The sequence below is a fragment of the Colias eurytheme genome, chromosome 4 (assembly GCF_061535395.1).
Source record: "Colias eurytheme isolate Ceu_HAF_F1 chromosome 4, ilColEury1 Martin Lab GWU primary, whole genome shotgun sequence".
NCBI lineage: Eukaryota > Metazoa > Arthropoda > Insecta > Lepidoptera > Pieridae > Colias > Colias eurytheme.
Window position 1 is genome coordinate 2,684,721 of NC_142983.1, and position 19,505 is coordinate 2,704,225.

Sequence of the window (19,505 nt, forward strand, 5' to 3'; positions counted from 1 at the left end):
AGCTCCTAGTTATTTCTATCTCTCTCCTCGGCACAAGAAACACCTTCGAGGCAAGAAATTTTAAGACGACAGCGAAGTGATGGCCGCAGTAGAGGGGTTTTTGTGGATGAAGTCAAAGTTTTTTTTTTTTTTAAGTTAAAGAAAAAAATATCGATGTATATTATCTAGTTAGAAGACTATCTAGAGGAATACATAATAATTTTAACTGTAATGACCTTGTTTAATATTGATTATCATTACTTTTGGATCAACCCATGTACATATTTTGGTACCAAAATTATTAAGAGCATTTTAACTTTTGGCGCAGATTATTCAAAGAAAAACTTGTTTCGTGACAAAATATAACGAGCATTTTAACATTTTAACTTTAATTAAACCTACACAATGACTCACCTTTGTTTCGGTTATAAACTGGTTTAAATATAGATATGTACTTAATGAAAATGTAAATAAGTTTGTATAGGTACCTATATGGAATGGGATTACTATCTATAAAGTAGAATATAAATATTAAACCCGCTCTACAATAAAATAAGCTTTATGTAAACGTAAGGTCACACTGACCGGCGTCATTTGTATTTAAGCCAACAATATCATTCATGTCCATGCGCTAATCGCGTACGGTTGCATCTTAGTGTATATTACTAGTTATTAACGTACACGCGATCATAAAACCGTATAATAAAAATATAAATTATGTTCTACACTTTATTATTACTATTATTCGCGATCCTAACAATCTATAGTTTGTATATTAGATATAATTATAGAGGGAGGTTGCTCGCAAAACTTCCTGGACCAACCCGATGGCCGATAGTTGGAAATGGTTTTGAGTTTGCACTTCCATTGGGTAAGTGTTACTACTTATACTTATATTAAAAAGAGGTAAAGTTTCTTAGTTTGTATGTTTGCAATTTGTATGTTTGTAGAGCGTAATCGTCGAAAATAGGTGACTTCTGATCCTATCATCCAATCTTTCACTTATAAACCTACCCTTATCAAGAGATAAGGCTCATATCATACGCTATTTTTTATCCTGGGACAACCCGACTAGTATTTTATACCTATGAAGAATTATGATTGCCATCTCTTAGCTGTAAGGTGTACCAACGGCTGTACTCTGTAGGCACCTCACAGCTCACTTACCTCAGATTTGTGGGAAAGATTACCACTTTGCAAAATAAATGTTTTTTAAGTATACCCTATGACATTATATAAAAAATACGGTATGGAATATTTGGTCAACTCCAAATTGTACACAAAAGTGCCTATCTATATCTATTATACGAGATCTGTTTTAGAGATAAGAATGAGGTACCTCGTAGATAACTCCAATGCTTGAATGTCTATTCTACTCCATAATACAATTTATCTTGCGAATTAATCCCTTATCATCTTCAATTTTATTTACTAGCTTTCCGCCCGCGGCTTCGCCCGCGTTTTCAGAGAAAAACCCGTTCTCGTAGAATTTCCGGGATAAAACCTATCCTATGTCCTTTCTCGGGTATCAAAATATATCTATACCAAATTTCATGCAAATTGGTTCAGTAGTTCAGGCGTGATTGAGTAACAGACAGACAGACAGAGTTACTTTCGCATTTATAATATTAGTATGGATATAAGGAAGGATTAGGATGTTGTGATCATGATATAGTTGACGTTTAATCTCACTCTGTTGGGCTTCTGTCCATCTTCTGAAGACGTAGGGGGCATATAAATGTTATTCGGATTTTTTTTGTTCATCTGTTTTAGCGAGGAGACATTCGTACTTCGTACAATACCATACGTGAAATCCCGTGTCCCCAAGTGGAGTATGGGGCAGTTCTTAGATCATTAAGGGGCAGATGCATATGTTTACCTGATCTATTTTCTTTAGGGACAAGTAGGTGATCAGTTTTCTGTGTCCTGCCAGACCAAAACATTTTTTTTCGACCTATGTATTGGCTGCATGGTTATAAGATGAATTAACGAGAATAGAAGCTAGAGCATATATTTTTAGCTCACTATCTAGCCTCCTATTAGTATGTAAGGACATTCAATCTGGTAGGAGAGCGTGCGTGTTCAATATAGTCATAAAATTTTATTAATATTTATAGTTTTTCCTAACTACCATTTACATAAATAAATTATTATCACGCGTATAATTATTTTCGCGGACATGTTTCTAATTAGTTATGTAACAACGGGTGGAATTAAACTAGACAATTCAATGTTTATTACGATATTAAATGACGCTACCACCGATTAATTTAATTAAGGGATAACTTTTTTATTAAATGTTTGTCCAAGAATTTATATTAGACACGATGAATTATTGTCGCTCATAGGTTAAAGACTTTTAATTAAAAGTAGATCCTAGAAATAATGAATCCTACTAATATTATAAATGCGAAAGTTTGTGAGGATGTACATGTGTGTTTGTTACTCTTTCACGCAAAAACTACTGAACCGATTACAATGAAATTAAGGACACTTATAGAGGGTAACTTGGATTAACACATAGGATAGTTTTTGTCCCGGAAATCCCACGGGAACGGGAACTATCCGGGTTTTCCTTAAAAAACGCAGGCGAAGCCGCGGGTGGAAAGCTAGTAAATGATACATTAAATAATTAATTATTTTCATTTTAGCCAAGAAGCTTTACAGCATTAGGATTATCTGCTAAACTCTCGTTGCAGTGCGCAAAACGCAACTCAAATTACCTAGGTATACCTATTACCTTTGAAATTATCTTTATATATGTGTAATAGTTCATTGATTACATATCAATTATTTTTGTGGTACGATAAAAATAATTAGGTATGATATCAAACAATCACTTTATCACTTCGTTCGTTCTTCCGTCTGACTGTTTGTCTGTCACTATTTTCTTCAGGTACGTGTGGAGGTATCGAGCTGTTTATATTGAACTACTTTACCGTCAAGTTTACCGTCCCTTAAAGCTATGAAACAAGCTAAATATACACCCGTTTATGATCCAAATCGCTTTTTTCAATTTTCACGAGGGAATCAAAACTTATCCGTGAACATAAAATTTTGAAATTTGGTACAAAGCAACGTCTTATTTATCTACAGTTATGGCCTTCTGTAACTAATTCGCGGTGGCCATTAATATTTTGTTTCAAATTAAACTGATTAAAACCGGTTTGGGGGCAAAGTCGACGAATTAAGAATTTCTTCATTCTTGTTTATCTAAATTATTTATTCAAAACATTTGATTAAAAGAAAAGTGCATAATATTTTATATTGCTTTACTTTTTATCGATAGATAACAATTTAAAACCTATTATATCTTTTGTTTTTCAGATGAATTATTCACGTATTCACGGAAACTGTACTACATCTATGGGCCAGTCATTGGATTCTCTGCATTTGATTTGTGCTTCGTCAACATATACAACCCTGAAGATATCGAGGTACAATCTAAAAATTTGTACAAAAATTGCTGTTCTATACTTATTCATATCTATTATTATAAAATTTTCAAGTTGGTGCAACAGTCAACAACTATAGAAACAACATTTTACCGACTATAACCTTTAGTTTTGTTTCATGGAAGTATCATGCTTCTACTTTTCAAGTTTTCAATGCCTTAGATGTACTGATGTTACTTTAGACATAGTTTTGTAAGTTATGAAAGACTAGATTTCCGCCCGCGGCTTCGCCCGCGTTTTCAAAGGAAAACCCGCATAGTTCCCGTTCTCGTGGGATTTCCGGGATAAAACCTATCCTATGTGTTAATCCAAGTTACCCTCTATATGTGTGCTAAATTTCATTGTAATCGGTTCAGTAGTTTTTACGTGAAAGAGTAACAAACATCCATACATCCATACTTACAAACTTTCGCATTTAACGTGAACGCCTAACCACATAGTATTAAGATTAAGATAAATAACCCTTATAGATACGGTTATTGGACGTGAAATATTGATTAAAAAAGTACAATATACATAACATTGAGTTGTTTATAAATAATCGGGACTTGTATTGCTTTTGTTATTTTTTACAGATAATATTATCGAATACGAAATACAATGAGAAGCAACAACCTTATACATTTCTGAAACCGTGGCTCTGCGAGGGATTACTCACTAGTAATGGTAAGCGTATTTTGAATTTTTATTATAACGAGATTTTAATATCACGATTTAACTATTATACTTCACTCACGAGATACAGGAATTATGTTTTTTTCCAAATTTCAACCTTTATACAGATAAAATAACAAATAAATAATCATTTTTAGCAAAAAAGTAAAGTGACTTAAAATTGTCAGAACTGGTCAATATTTAAAAGGCACCAACCGGAAGGCACCAATTTTCAAACAAAAAATGAATTAAAAAAACGCAAGTTGAATTTTTTTTTACTTTTTTCTTGAAGTCTGAGGAAAAATGATGGGTAGCAAAAATCATTTTTATTCTAAGGGCGGCCGTATACGTACCGCTTGCAGCAGTTGAGGCCGACGGCTTGAAGCCGCAACAGCGCGATGAACTATGGACATTCATTCGCATAAATGTTTTAAAAAATAATACTTCTTTCTATAATCCCATGGTCCGTATGTGTCGCTTGTATAATGATTTGACTTCGCGTAAGCCAAACACAGAACTTGACGTATTTGATCCAAAACTGGGTAAATTTAAAAATCAGGTCAAAACCGTGCTCAAGTCTAATCTACAAGTTCTATGATATTTTAATCTTTAACTTCCATAGTTCTGAGATACTTTAATGTTTATTGGACATAATTCATTATTATACTGTGATGAAATGTAATGAATTGTATTTTATGTGATTGAATGTAATGTAGGTATTTATTGATTTTACTGTATTTTATGTGATTTAATGTATTGTAGCTATATTGATATATTTATCTGTACTATAATTTAGATCCAATTTACTTTTTGACATGTATTTAAAAACAAAAAAATTACTTGATCTATGAATTGTTTGAATTGTTTGAATGAATTGTTGATAATTTAATCTTTGACTGCCATAGTTTCTTAGATACTTTACTAATTGTTAGACATAATTTATTGTTATACTGTGATGGAATGTAACGAATTGTATTTTATGTGATTGAATGTTATGTAGGTATTTATTGATTTAACTATATTTTAAGTGATTTAGTGTACTGTACTTAGCTATATTGATGTGATATTTATCTGTAGGTACTATGATTAATTAGATTCAACTTATTTTATGACATGTATTTTTGGAAATTATTTTACTTGATCTATGAATTGTGCTAATTAATGTAATTTTTAATAATTTTTTTTCCCTCAACTATGCTGTGTGCATACAATTAATTGGTTGGCATTTCACCGCAACATGTAATTAAATTTGTGTATAACGAGGCAAAATTGTCAGCTGTGGTGTGCACCTTATTAAATAAATAAATAAATAAAATTCACTGCCGTACACCGACTGCTCGAGCCGTCGCGACCGCTCAAGCCGTCAACTGCGCGGTTTGTAGCGACAGCTCGAGCTGTCAACGACCGACCGCTCGAGCCGCCCGTGTACGGCCGCTCTAAATGAAATTTTCGTTATGCCTTGGACATGACATGAGAGATATTTTTTGAAGTGAAACTTCTTTAGGCGCGCTAAGAGTGAAATTTGAAGATCGCGTCATGGTAATACAAAAAACCGAATGAGTAATAAATTCGATTGCTTTGGTGGGATCACGGGTGGCCTATAGTTAACTATTAATAGTTGTCAAATACCTGAGTCTTGCGCTTTAAAAAAATAAAGTATTTTTAACGAATTTTAAACGCGATTTAGTCAATATTGCAGTCTCCCCCTGACACTTGAAAGTGTTCGAAACGTCGGATTAAATAATATAATGACTAAATCGCGTTTAAAATCCGTTAAAAAGGATAATATATCTATGGTCTATATTTTCAAAATTAAGTCTCTGAATTCAGGTTCAAAATGGCACCAGCGTAGGAAAATGCTGACACAAGCGTTTCATTTCAATATACTGAAGAAATATGCTAGAACTTTCGAAGAGAAAGCTGACGCGTTCCTGGAGAAGGTTCAGGCTGAAGTTGGTAATGAACAAACAGATTTGGTCTCGCTTATTACGAGAACGACTCTGCAGATTATGTGCGGTATGTAATAATGTATTAATCTGTTTTACGTCTTTATTATATTTTATACACGTAAGCGTAAGCGGAGACATCCATCAAGACCAGATATTGCGATAAACCCGGTTTGGTAATTTAGTACAAACAATATTTTCAAAGTGAAGAAAGATAATATTTCCAAAATCAAGGTCAGTTAATGTATAAAAAATGAATTATCAGCATCAGATTTGATTCTTCTTTCTATTTAATACTTTTTAGATTGGAATATAGGTACATGTATTACCAACTAATTTTCACTATGATATGAATTAAGATTTCTTATTGAATTTTATTACAGAGACCACTATGGGTTCGTCAATGAAAGCGGGTATTGAGACGGTAACGGAAAAGTACTTCAAATCGATTCACGCCTTTGGCTCAACCACTGTACAAAGATTTTGCAAAATTTGGATGTTTTTCGAGTGGTCCTTTAATTTGTCGGAAGCGGCTAAAATTCAAAATAAATTGTTGAAAAATTTACACGAATTTACGACGCAAATTATCCGTGAGAGAAAGGATTATTTGGAAACTAATCCCCTTGATGATAGTTTGGATATAGATACTGAGACAAGTAAAAAGGGACGGTTGGCCATGTTGGATTTGCTGTTAAAAAACGAAAGTGATGGAAACATTGATATAGATGGTATTCGAGAAGAAGTGGACACGTTTTTATTTGAGGTAAGTATATTTATTTGATTAGAAATTTTATAGATGTCAAATGGGTTTTGAAGTGAAACTTCTTTAGGCGCGTTGAGAGTATCGGTGGTAATTGTTAAAATATGTAATGACGATTCGAAAGTGCTTGTAAAAGAAGTCTTATTGAATAAATAACTGTTTTTTGAGTAAAATCCAACGTCGAGTCATGGAGTAAGGCGATGATTTTGGTATCTTTGAATCTCGCCATAGAAGTTTCAATTCTGATGTGTGCTCAGCACGCACGCTCATTTACATAATAATAAGCTTTTAATTTTATAATAAGCTTGGTATGAAAATGCTTTTATTACTTCCTTTAACAAAATGTTGTGCAATATAGCAATACAAATCCAAATACATATGTATATTGTATAGTATTGTTAACCTTGAATATAGGTAATATATTGAGATATTATCTCAAGTCAAAGGGCCGCGGTCGATGACATTTGCATTTTAATTTCTTTCAAGAATCAACTATAATTTTTTAGCATAATTCTTTGAAAATCTTAACTTGCTATCGAAAATGTCTGCTAATGAGAGCTGTAAACACATAAAATTCAATCAATTAATTTTTATAGTATAGTCGTGACAAAAATAAAAAAATCCATCCATTCATCAGTCAGAAGTACCTATACCAAATAAAAGATGTCCCATAATATTGTCAATTAAAAATGATTAATAGACAATCTTTTATTACATAAATTAATCATCATCATCAATACATATAATAAAATTCTAGAAAAGTGGTGTCTGTACAATGAAAATATGTAAAAAAAAATTAGCAGGGGTTATTACTAAATCGATCCCAAACCCAAAACTGTTGTTAAAAAAATTTTTGTCTGTTTGTCTGTTTGTCTGTATGTTTGAACACGCTAATCTCAGAAACGGCTTATCCGATTTAGATGCGGTTTTCACTAATATATTGTGGTAAGCTTCATTTAACATTTAGTGTTTATTTCATGTCAATCGGTTCATAAATAAAAAAGTTACGACCATTTAAGTAATCACAGCGAACGTTTGCTAAGGCATTCTATACATGAATTACTTTATTACGTAAATTATACGCTAAAGTTATTCCTTGACATGTCCAGATGATCATATCGAAAGTCCCCAAGCGTGGGGGGGGTGGTTATGCTGAGGGGGTAGTAGGGGGGGTCAAAGGACCTTTATTTAGATTTTTGCTCATAAGTCTAAAACCTGCACAAATATGTAGCATTATGGTTACTTCTAGGTAAATTTTCTATATAAGTAAAAGGTCTTTGAAATTATGTCGTAGGTATTATTTTTAACCCCCGACGCAAAAAGAGGGGTGTTATGTCCGCTATGTGTGTATTGCGTGTCTGTCTGTGCCACCGTAGCTCGCTAACGGGTAATACCAATTAGATGCGTTTTTTTTGTTACATTAGTTGTTTATTATATTATATAGGGGTAAGTGGGAATGAAAAAAACGAATGTTAGTTGTTTATGTAGGTTGTTAATGTAGGTTATACCCAAGTGATATATCAAATGAAAATAGACGACAAGTCAGAAACAATTAGTCAAATTTTATCAAAATCGGTTCATCCATTTATTTGATATAGGGGTAAAAGTGGGAATAAATAAATAAATTTTATCAAATATACTCAAGTGACTTATCTAATGAAAGACATGACGTGTAAAGTACAATAAGACATATTTTATCAAAATTGGTTCATCCATTTATTGGATATAGGTATAAAAGTGGGAATAAAAGTTGTCAAATAATATACCCAAGTGGCATATCAAATGAAAGGGCATGACCTGACGTGAGAAGTATGATGAGGCATATTTAATCAAAATCGGTTCATCCATTTATTGATTTATAGCGGTAAAAGTGGGAATGAATAATCGAATGTGGTCAAATAATATAATCAAGCGGCATATCAAATGACGTGTGAATTACAATTAGTCATGTTTTATCAAAATTGGTTAATCTGTTTATTACATATAGGGCACCTTAGGGGTGATAGTGGGGATAAATAATCCAAATGGAGTAGGTACCAAACGAAAGGATATGACATGTACATAATATATAGGTATGATTAGACATGGTTTAGATCAAAATCGGTTCTGCCATTTACTAGGGGTGAAAGGGAAAAGTTGAACGTCTGTGAAAGTAGAAGGAATATGGGAGCGGGAGAATAACAACATCCTGGAAATTTTGAACTCTTCTGTACCTAAGTTTTATACCTAGCTCGGTTTAGTAATAAATTTTACTAACAGTTCTTTTGTGTTATTATTTATTTTATTTCTTAACTTTATAATAATGTGTAAGTACTTACAATTTAGTTGTATATGATAGTACGTGTTTCAAGACGTGTTTACTCAATAATTGTGTGTTAAGTAGTAACTACTATGCAGTCACTATTCCACGCGGACGAAGTCGCGGGCACAGCTAGTTCAAGAATATAGGTAAATAGAAAACAAAGAGGTTTTTTAAAGGCGGTAGTTATAATTGTCACACGCAATCGTGATTAATGATTATAGTACTAGATGACGATTAATAGATGGATAGTAAACGGACGTGATAAAGCCAAATCGTAATCATGGTATATAATTATGTATTAGTATGTTTAACGTTTTATTGAAAAGTAGGCAAAGTCAAATTAACGTTAATTTTATGTCAGACACTCAGCATTAAGGCTCTGTGCCTTTTAAAATGGGATATAATGTTTAGTTTCTTGTTTTGAGCAAAAATAGCATAAATACAGCAGCAAACAAGTCAATAACTGCGTTAAAAACAACCGACTTCAAACTTGCACTTGCAACATTTACAAATACAGACAAAAATGCTCATAAAATAAAAACTACTGGGCCTATCCGAATAAAATTTTTATGGGACCAATTCGACACCATCCCGCATCGAACAAAAAAAGAATCACGTAAATCGGTTCAGAAACCACGGAGTAATCGGTGTACATACATAAAAAAAAAAAAAACATACCGGCCGAATTGATAACCTCCTCCTTTTTTTTGAAGTCGGTTAAAAAATATATCCTACTATAAGAAGACTATAATTCCTCGAAAGCTTCCTACCTCATTGAAACACTTGACTTGCTTATATCGTCGTCCTGTGTTGATACCTTTTCAACTATCATAATTAATAACTCAGGCCCCGGAACCACAGACACAATAGAAAATCTATTGTGTCGTGGACCGATCGGGCCACTTGGGGCTCAATGGGTTAAAAAATATATATGTAATTTCTGAATGTTTTGTGTTTACAGGGACACGATACCACGGCGATGGCGCTTAGTTACATGATAATGCAAATAGCGAATGACACACGTGTTCAGGTAATTATTCCTTTATATTATGGTCTTTTAATGAGTCAAGTTGTAAAACAGTGCATGGCAGGATAGTGTCGTTAAGGTGTTATTACCTATATACCTAATAATTGTCTGAGTAAAAAATATCAACATAATATGATACTGTTCGAAAGACTTTTCTTTCACGTCATTTTGGGCGCCAATAATAACTAACAATAAAATACATAATTAATATAATCCTGCGGCCTGCCAATCAAACGCGAAATTGGTCCGTCATTTTTTTTTGTTAACGGAATATAAATAGCTTTCATCCCATTTTGCTCTATTATTTTACTTGGATCTCGTAAAAAAGTTAAAAATTTAGGGCCTAAAATAAGAAATTAAACCTAGATTTCGTCTAGGTGCTTGTATCGATGGTATACTGTTCTAGCCTGCCTCTCCATAATTATTAAATTACTGATGATAAAATTATCAAGTTTCACCTACATTTAATGTTTTTATTATTAAACTAGCGGTCCGCCCCGGCTTCGCCCGTGGTACCTACATGTTTAAACTATCCTATCTCTCAAGTTGGATTGAAATTGTATATATATATTAAGACTAGTAGTTCCTTCTTCCAGAATAAATTATACGCGGAAATGGAGAGTATATTCCACAACTCTACACGTCCACCGACTGTAGACGATTTAGCTGAAATGAAGTATCTAGACTGCATCATCAAGGAGACATTACGATTATACCCCAGTGTCGTAATGATCAGCAGACATATTAGGGAGGATTTGACGTTACGTAAGTAGATCCAAACTTATATTATAGTTTTTTGTAATAGATATACAAGGGCAAATGAATAACTTAATCTTGTGTTCTAATACAATTATTGAAAAGTAATATGAGATGCGTACAATTTATATCTATTAGAGTTGCGTACAATTTATATTAAGACCTCTGTTTAGTGATTATATGAAATTGAAGATAACAATAGGTACCTACTGCAGAATGCAATATGTTCGTTTCGCTCCATTTGTAATACATATTTGTTTCGCAGTTGGTCAGCACTATAGGTACATACATTCAAACAATGAGGCAATATACCTTAGGTTCCATGCTTAACATATTATATTACTGTACATACAATTTCTTAAAAATATACATGGTTACCATCTCAAAAAAAAAGTCTATGAAAGTTCGCTTCATTTTGACGCGACAACGTCTTATAATTCAATAGAGCCGGCTGCACGCACGAAAAAACATGACTCATGCGGCGTTACCTCGCTCTGAGGCGTTCCATGTAAGGCTTGAAGTGCAAGCGAGAGCGCTGAACGAGCGACAAAGAAGCACAATCGGACGTTGTCACGTTCAACTATCGTCAGTAAACCGACTTTACAGACAACCAATTTTTTTATTTACTTTCCAGCCAGTGGTTTCACGGTACCAGGAAACACAACGGTCAATATTCATATTTACGATGTTCACCGCCGGGCAGATTTGTATCCAGAGCCTGAGAAATTCATCCCAGAGAGATTCCTTCCAGAGAACAGCGAGAAACGGAACCCGTACGCTTTTATACCATTCAGTGCTGGACCGAGGAATTGTATAGGTATTTAAGTATCTTATTTACTTACCCAGACCGCAACCGAAAGAAAGAAAAAAGGTTTTGTTTTTTAATTTACCTGAATGTCATATTAGCCAAATCTATTTAGGGCCGATTTTTCAATGCTTGGATAAAATTTATATTCGTCGAATAATTGTATAAAACTACCATTTTAAAAACGTATTATAATTGCCCGTATTCGACAGTATACGTGACATTTTAATATTATCGTGTAATACCTACTTTATTGGACGGATAAGTTTTATCCAAGCATTGAAAAATCAGCTTTTAGAGTAATCTTTGTAAATTGTTTGCTTGCCTGTGAAAGCAATTTTTTGAAACTTATTTTGTCTTATCATGTTCAAGGGATTGTTAATAATTTTAAAACTACCCTCATAATTTCTAGTGCGTTTTATTTTCGAGCATTATTCCTTTATAAATACATTTCTTTTTAAAAATAATTACTATTTCAGGACAAAAATTCGCAGTATTGGAAATGAAGGCTCTGCTGTCAGGTCTGGTTAGAAGATTCCGGATTGAGGCAGTGACTAAAGCAGAGGAAATTAAATATAAATGTGATCTAGTATTACGACCAGTTAATCCTATTTACGTACGATTTAGGAATAGGGATAAGTCTTTATAATTAAGTTTTAATGTTAGAAATTTTAATTTATGATTGTTGAAATAAAGAGGAAGTTCAATGGGTACATAATTGGTAAAATATATTTTATTTATTTGTTTCAAAAACGAATCGCGATAAATCATTGAGGTATAATCTAGTCACGTATTTTGGATATCTATTTTAAAATCATTAAATGATATTTTATATTAAATATTGAATAATATCCTGAATTACTAAAGAAATATTTAACTTAATTCTTGTTAGTTCTCACAGATAATTTATTATAATGATATTGGTTTAAATTTATTATTTATGATAAATTGTTTGTCTGAAGATTCAAACAAAAATTGAAACACAAAAAGAATATTTTTTAAAAAGAAATTTATTACACAATGTAAATGCAACATCAAATTCAGTCTTAAAATACGTCCATTTAGCTTAACATACACGAGGCACTGGCACGTTTAATACAATAATATCTCGATCTAGGGAGCAACTACAGTAAATTAAAAAAATCAAATATTGGTAAAAAAGAGAATTTAGCAAACAATATTGCAGTTAGTAATGATGTTTAGTGGTAAATGATTTTTTTAGTTAATACAGGGTGTCCCACCGTTGGTATACTAAGCTCAAAGCAGGTTATAGTTTTGCATACGCTGAGTAAGTAAAAAATACTTATAAAATTCCAGACACATTTTTTTTCAAACAGATGAATTCTGAAAACTCTATGTGTACACCCATAACAAGCAACCCGCTCAACTTTTTACCAGCACGTGAGCTATCGTTTAAGATTATGTTTTCATAGACAAAATGCTCACATTAGGGAAGCGCTATGTGCTGGCTGCGCGAAGCTAGAGAAGAAAACATGGATTTTCAGGAAAAATTTTGCAAAAAATTTTTTGACGTAATTTTGTTGTTGTGTATGCAAAACTACAAGTTCCGTCGCGCTTAGTATACCATTTGTGGGACAACCTGTATATTACTTATTATTCTAGATACTAATATACATACTACTCTTCCTTGGATATTAATTATACAAGTAATGAGACCAAATGAAGAACTGTTTGTATGAAAAGAAACATCACAACCACAACATATTATTTAGCTTCTAAGCGGGTAGTCACATTTTTTAAATAGTAAGAAATAAATATCTGCATAAGAATAAATAATAGCGTTGCTCCCATGTCAAGAATATAAAATCTTAATAGCTAAATACACAGTTGATTTAAAAAAATATAAAAGTTATTGTACCATCGTATATAACAACCGTTTCGTGATTTTCATTCCTGTATTTACTTCATTCTTAAAATATGATACTTAATAGTACTTAGGATTAATATACAATGAAGTACGAGTAGGATTTTAAGTACGACAATATTAATTACAGCTATAACTATACCTATAGCACTTTAAAAATAATACAAAATTGTTTGTTCATTATCTCAGGTTATAGGAAAAAACCAGTCAATTAAAAAATTTTAAAATATACATTTTATACTTTCTATTTTACGATATTTCATAGCTGCTTTTGATTATGATTAATATAAAAATCCAAGCATTTTATTAGTTATTAATTATCCACTAAATTAATCAAATCACATCTATTATAGTTTGTATGTATGTACATGAGCGAAAAATAATGTATTGTAAGTAGAAGATGATTATATTGTAATATTATATCCATATAAATTATGTGATAAACATGATTTGTTCTGAATTTGTCAATACTTTGCTACTAAAATAAATACAGTTTCATTACATTACATATTGCTTTGGAAGTCATGTCATAGAAAATTAATTCTTATGAACATAAAACAATTTACACATTCCATTTTATAGAGCACCACAAATTATTAGGAATAAGAAAAACAATTATTATTATTGCAGGAAATCATTAATCAACAATACACAACTTAGGTCTATGGCAAACTACTATATCACAATGCAAATAAGCTTACTGCAGTTGAACATATATTTACACAAGAGGTAGTTAAACTTATATTTATAATCTCTAGGACGCCTCCATGTGTCTGTGGACGGTGACCGGGGCGATAACACTATTTTTACCACAAGGTAACACTGTCATTGTCAAATCCGTGGCCATGAGCCTGGGCTTAACTTTCGCCGGGGCGGGGAAACTTACGTCAGACTTGGTATCGTCTGATAGGACGGTTGGATCGTTGACCGAGAATCCGGTCGCTTCTGAATCCTCGTGAGGAGTCATAGTCGAATACCCGTGGTCAGAGCCTCCCGCAGTATGTGGCCGTCGGTACCCCGTTATAACGCGGTACGGCGATATCGGAGCCTCTATTTCCATAGCGGGTAACAATTTATCCTGACCAGATTGATCTGGCATATCATCTGACTGCAGATGACTCATTTGTACATCAGCATCGTACCAAGTTTCAGCTGGCCCGTCAACATATAAATTGTGACAACTAGCTGTCGAATTATTTTGCCGATAGCAGTATATCGCTACGGCAATTATAAGACTCACTGTTACGATAAAGCCAGCTATGGGACCTATAGCAGAGTAGCTAGCAAATGCATCCCGGTTGATGTGCCCAAATGTACCTTCACCGTACGGTGTTACGGCACCCAAAACGCCGTTGAAACAAGTCGATTGTGATGTACAAAAAGGGGTCATTAGTGGAGATCGCCCATCGGCGTCTATTTGGCACCATTCACATCCCATCACTCCTAAACAAGCAGAATGCGACATGTAAGTTTCACACTGAAAGTCAAAACATGACTTAAGATTTTCTGCCACGTTATGGAAGTAATGTGACTTATGATTATTTCCTTCAGGATTCATTCCACATAGAGGAATATTTTGATTAAAATTGGAGGTATTTGAATTGGGACAATCATAAGATTCAGAGCTGCATTCACATGGGCACTCGCATTCTGTTTGTTCCATTCGATTACAGTTCAAACAAAGCCTATCTACCATGCTGCAAGGGCAAAACGCGCCGACATTGCACGACGCATTAATAAGACCAACAAAGGCATTAGTGCCAGGAATAGCAGCGATATAATAATGCACACAATGATCTCCCGATACGACATTAGAAAGTACTGAGGACAAAGAGGTATTAAATTCATAATATCTCTGTATTGTTTTATCATAGAAGTTATTGCATAGTCTCTTTGTAACAAAGCCCTTATGATTCAACATATCAATTGCTATCATTGATTCTTTATGAGTAATATGTTGCTGTTCTATAGGACCGGAGCTGTTCGGATCCATCAAACCAGGATGGGACACCAAATAACCCTTATTATTCATTATAAAACACTTAATATTTGACATGGCACATAGGGGAGAGCTATCAATGAGTAGTTTATACAAAAAGCCCATAGTAACATCCATAGCTACTACCATTGTAGGATAAATAGGGCTTTTAACAGAGTATGAAATAGTTACAACATACCCTGCACCACCTACATCTAAATTAGGGGAGGTTAAAATGATCTTTCCAGGCGTTTCCACAGCATGTGTATACCATGGTCGTCTTACAGGTTCATAATCATATTCTAGTACAGTACCAGGGAACATAACAAGCACCCCACTCTCTGTTACTGCATATCTGCGCACAATATATTTAGACAGACCACCATGTAAATGTTGTCTCTTATAAAAAGACAGAATAGAATTTAAGAATCCAACATCATGTTGAATTTCACTTTTCAAGCCCGGATTTGACAATAGACCGTGTGCGACACTCTTAAGATAAGCCAAGTAATTTTGCATGTAAGTAATAGCTTCTTGGCCGTCACTCATATCATATAGATAAGTGAAGGGCGATTGAAAACTAGAAGGACTTAAGTAAACAGTACCCTGATCTATGGTCGAAATTTGTTTAAAATGCCTACAAATCTTACCATTTTTTGGCGGAAACAAATCTATCCTATGATATAAAATCTCTTTATTTGTTCTCGTAAAATATATGTTTGATTTATTAAATAAACTAGGAGCAGATTCTTCGGTCACAATACACACAATGTATAAATTTCTAACCCACTGCCAAGAGTAATTAATTTTTGTTGTAGAATTTCGTTCACTAACAGTCAAATTCCCAGTGCTGTTAAATAGCATTTCTTTTGTAACATTATTAATAAAAGTGTATGGTTCTACACTGTCTAAAGTTGTGAACTTAATTTTATCGGAAGCTGCCTCAGGCCGCGGAAAGTAAGTATGCATGAGAACCTTACCAGAAAAATCCATGACAAATGCCCGTCTGTTTCTATTTGTACCTTTGAAGTAGATAATATCTTCAGCTAGGTCAGACCAGTACAAGTCTAAGCCAAGAATGCCATTTGCTGTTGGATGCACCATTGACACTATAAAATCTCTTTCCGTTGCTTCCCATATTGGTGTTTCGACTTTTAAATGATGCTCATAATCATTTGGTAGTAAAGATATGAACGCAGATGCCACTTGACCAATAACACCACTATCGTTAATATGCATTTTCATCACAGAATGTTCGTTTGAATGATTGTGCCACTTGTCAAAATGTAAAATTCCTAATGAAAAATTTCTATCTGTATGATTCTCATACAGTAAACCGATGGCAAATTTTGTTTTATCACTTGTGGATGGTGGAAATATTTTTAGCCACACATCATTCTGCACTACTTTAGTATCAGTTAAGAAAATAATTAACTTGTTTTCCGGTAAGTAAGTTTCATTGAGTAGACTTTTTAACTCACTACCTATAGCTTGTGGAGTCAGACTTGAAGAAGAAAAATCTATTGTTGAAAGATATTCACGGAACAGTAGTTTGTTATTATCAGTAGCATTCCCAATGTTAGATGCTCCATCGCTGCTGCATGTGTCTTCGAATTTAATAAAACTTGTCATGTTTGTAATTTTCAACGCTATCAAATCACTTGACTGCAAAGCAAATACTGTCTCCTTCGCAATATTTACAGCATGTTGGAGTGATTCTGCATTCATGTTATTATCGATAATAAATACAACAAGCTTTGGCTCTCCATAAACTACCCTGTGGTATAAGTATCTCAAATTTGAGTGTGGCATGTTTGTACAATCTTTATCTGTTGCATAATCCATGTGTGCAAGGAAATATTGCCTCTTTATTTTCAAATCTTTAAATCGATCTAACATTTTTGACTGAGTATCATCAGAGACATAGTTTGTTTTCACAAATACAGATTTTCTTATTGAGTTGAATGGACATGGGTGAGTAAATGACGGTGTACTATTGTTAGTGATAGCATCATTCATTTCTAGTAAAATATTCATGGCAGACGATAACTTGTATTCTAATTTTTCCACTATATTTGATAGTATACTGCTATCAGACTCTGAATAGCAATTCATTTTATAAGCCGTCCGAACTTCCAAATGTGAAGTGTACTCACTGCCCAACTCTTTAATAACAATTTCCGTAAATTTACTGGCTAAAGTATGTGATAATTGGCGAATGCTTGGTTTATGGTCGCATTGACTACTATTTCTTTTACAATCATCGTTTTGGGCTACCGTTTGGTATATGATGCCAAGCAATAAAAACAAGCATTTTAGATCCATTTTGTTAATATTATCTTCTTAATTACACCTGATAACACTTTTCTTTACACTTAGAGGTTAACAGAATGCACTTTATCTCTTCCATGTTTACGTGCATGTTTACATCTTTTTAAAACCAGATATTGAGGAAAAACACATCTCATTATTTCATGCACTAACAGAAGTAATGTTTATTTACTTTGAAATTGCTAATATTGTAAAAAATAACACTTTTACGGTGTAAGCCAATTGATAAACAATTATTTTTTGTAATTGAAAACGCCAAGTTGAGACTCGAAAATATTTACACAGATTAGATACAGCAAGAGTAAAGACGTCAACGTAGTACGTACAGACTATTAATAATCTTGTAGGTATGATCTATCCCACATCCTATAGGTATAGATCGTTTGTGTAATATTATCAATAATTACACTGTTTACTAAAATATTATGTATTTAATGAAATTGTAATAATAAAGGTACCTCATGTAATGTTATTTATTTTTCAATACTTTATTCAATCCCTATTGGTAACTTGCTAAGTTCATTAAGCATAAAATAAGAGCGCAAATTAATAATATGTTAACGATTAAGGGCCGGTTTCATCACTTGCTAATAAATTGAATAAGTAAGTGTTTTCAAATAGCACAAAGCATTACGAAAATTTAATAAGCACATCGCTGCATTTCTACGAACTAAAAATGCTTATCCCGCTAGGAATTGGTACACATTGAAATTGGAAGACATTCGAGGTCTGTCTGTGAATGAAATCACATTTCTAATGCATATAAATGCATTAGAAATGTGATTTCATTCACAAGAACCAATCAAATTTTCCTGTAAAATATAGGAATGCAACGACGACATTAAGGAATGCTACGAAGATGGTCGGTTTTCTGTTTTGTGTTCAAATCGTATTACTTAAGTAATTTATTACATACTATAGAATACATAAAGTATAATAATTAAGAAGCAGGAGAAGGCACCACATAAAAAATTGCAGAATGCATATGCACATCATTTTAGTTTATTTTGGGGACGTAACTACCTTCCTATGTTGTGGAGCAGCGCGTAGGTTTCCTTTATACCTACAGATTTATTCCAAAACAGGTAGAATCAAGAAAAACCTTAAATATCAATTCGTTTGTACTTAAAACGTAATTTTTTATACAATCCATACTTACTAATCCAACCTAATATTATAAATGCGAAAGTAACTCTGTCTGTCTGTCTGTCTGTTACTCAATCACGCCTTAACCACTGAACCAATTTGCATGAAATTTGGTATAGAGATATTTTGATACCCGAGAAAGGACATTGGCCACTTTTTATTGCGAAATATGTACCACGGGCGAAGCCGGGGCGGACCGCTAGTACATATTATAAATGCGAAAGTAACTCTGTCTGTCTGTCTGTTACTCAATCACGCCTAAACTACTGAACCAATTTGCATGAAATTTGGTATGGAGATATTTTGATACCCGAGAAAGGACATAGGCTACCTTTTATTGCGAAATATGTACCACGGGCGAAGCCGGGGCGGACTGCTAGTTTTCAATAAAATCAGAAACACATCCATAATAATTGCGTGACATCCTTATCATCGTTTTTAGTAGTACGGGTTATATTAATTGGTTTAACGATTAACGTGA

At 33.3% G+C, this 19,505-nt stretch overlaps 2 protein-coding genes across 2 annotated transcripts; one reads left to right on the forward strand and one right to left on the reverse strand.

Moving 5' to 3' along the window:
* Positions 1-614: 614 nt before the first annotated feature.
* Positions 615-12,390, forward strand: LOC149908788 (cytochrome P450 4C1-like). The gene is made up of 9 exons (XM_090120361.1): positions 615-850; positions 3,307-3,416; positions 4,010-4,100; positions 5,919-6,104; positions 6,418-6,797; positions 10,058-10,126; positions 10,720-10,888; positions 11,514-11,696; positions 12,164-12,390. The coding sequence occupies exons 1-9, from the start codon at positions 697-699 to the stop codon at positions 12,331-12,333; spliced, it is 1,512 nt and encodes a 503-aa protein (XP_089976487.1). The 5' UTR covers positions 615-696; the 3' UTR covers positions 12,334-12,390.
* Positions 12,391-12,985: 595 nt separating this feature from the next.
* Positions 12,986-18,159, reverse strand: LOC149908789 (VWFA and cache domain-containing protein CG16868). The gene has a single exon (XM_090120362.1). It carries the CDS (start codon positions 17,870-17,872, stop codon positions 14,324-14,326), a length of 3,549 nt encoding a protein of 1,182 aa, XP_089976488.1. The 5' UTR covers positions 17,873-18,159; the 3' UTR covers positions 12,986-14,323.
* Between the last annotated feature and the right edge of the window lie 1,346 nt (positions 18,160-19,505).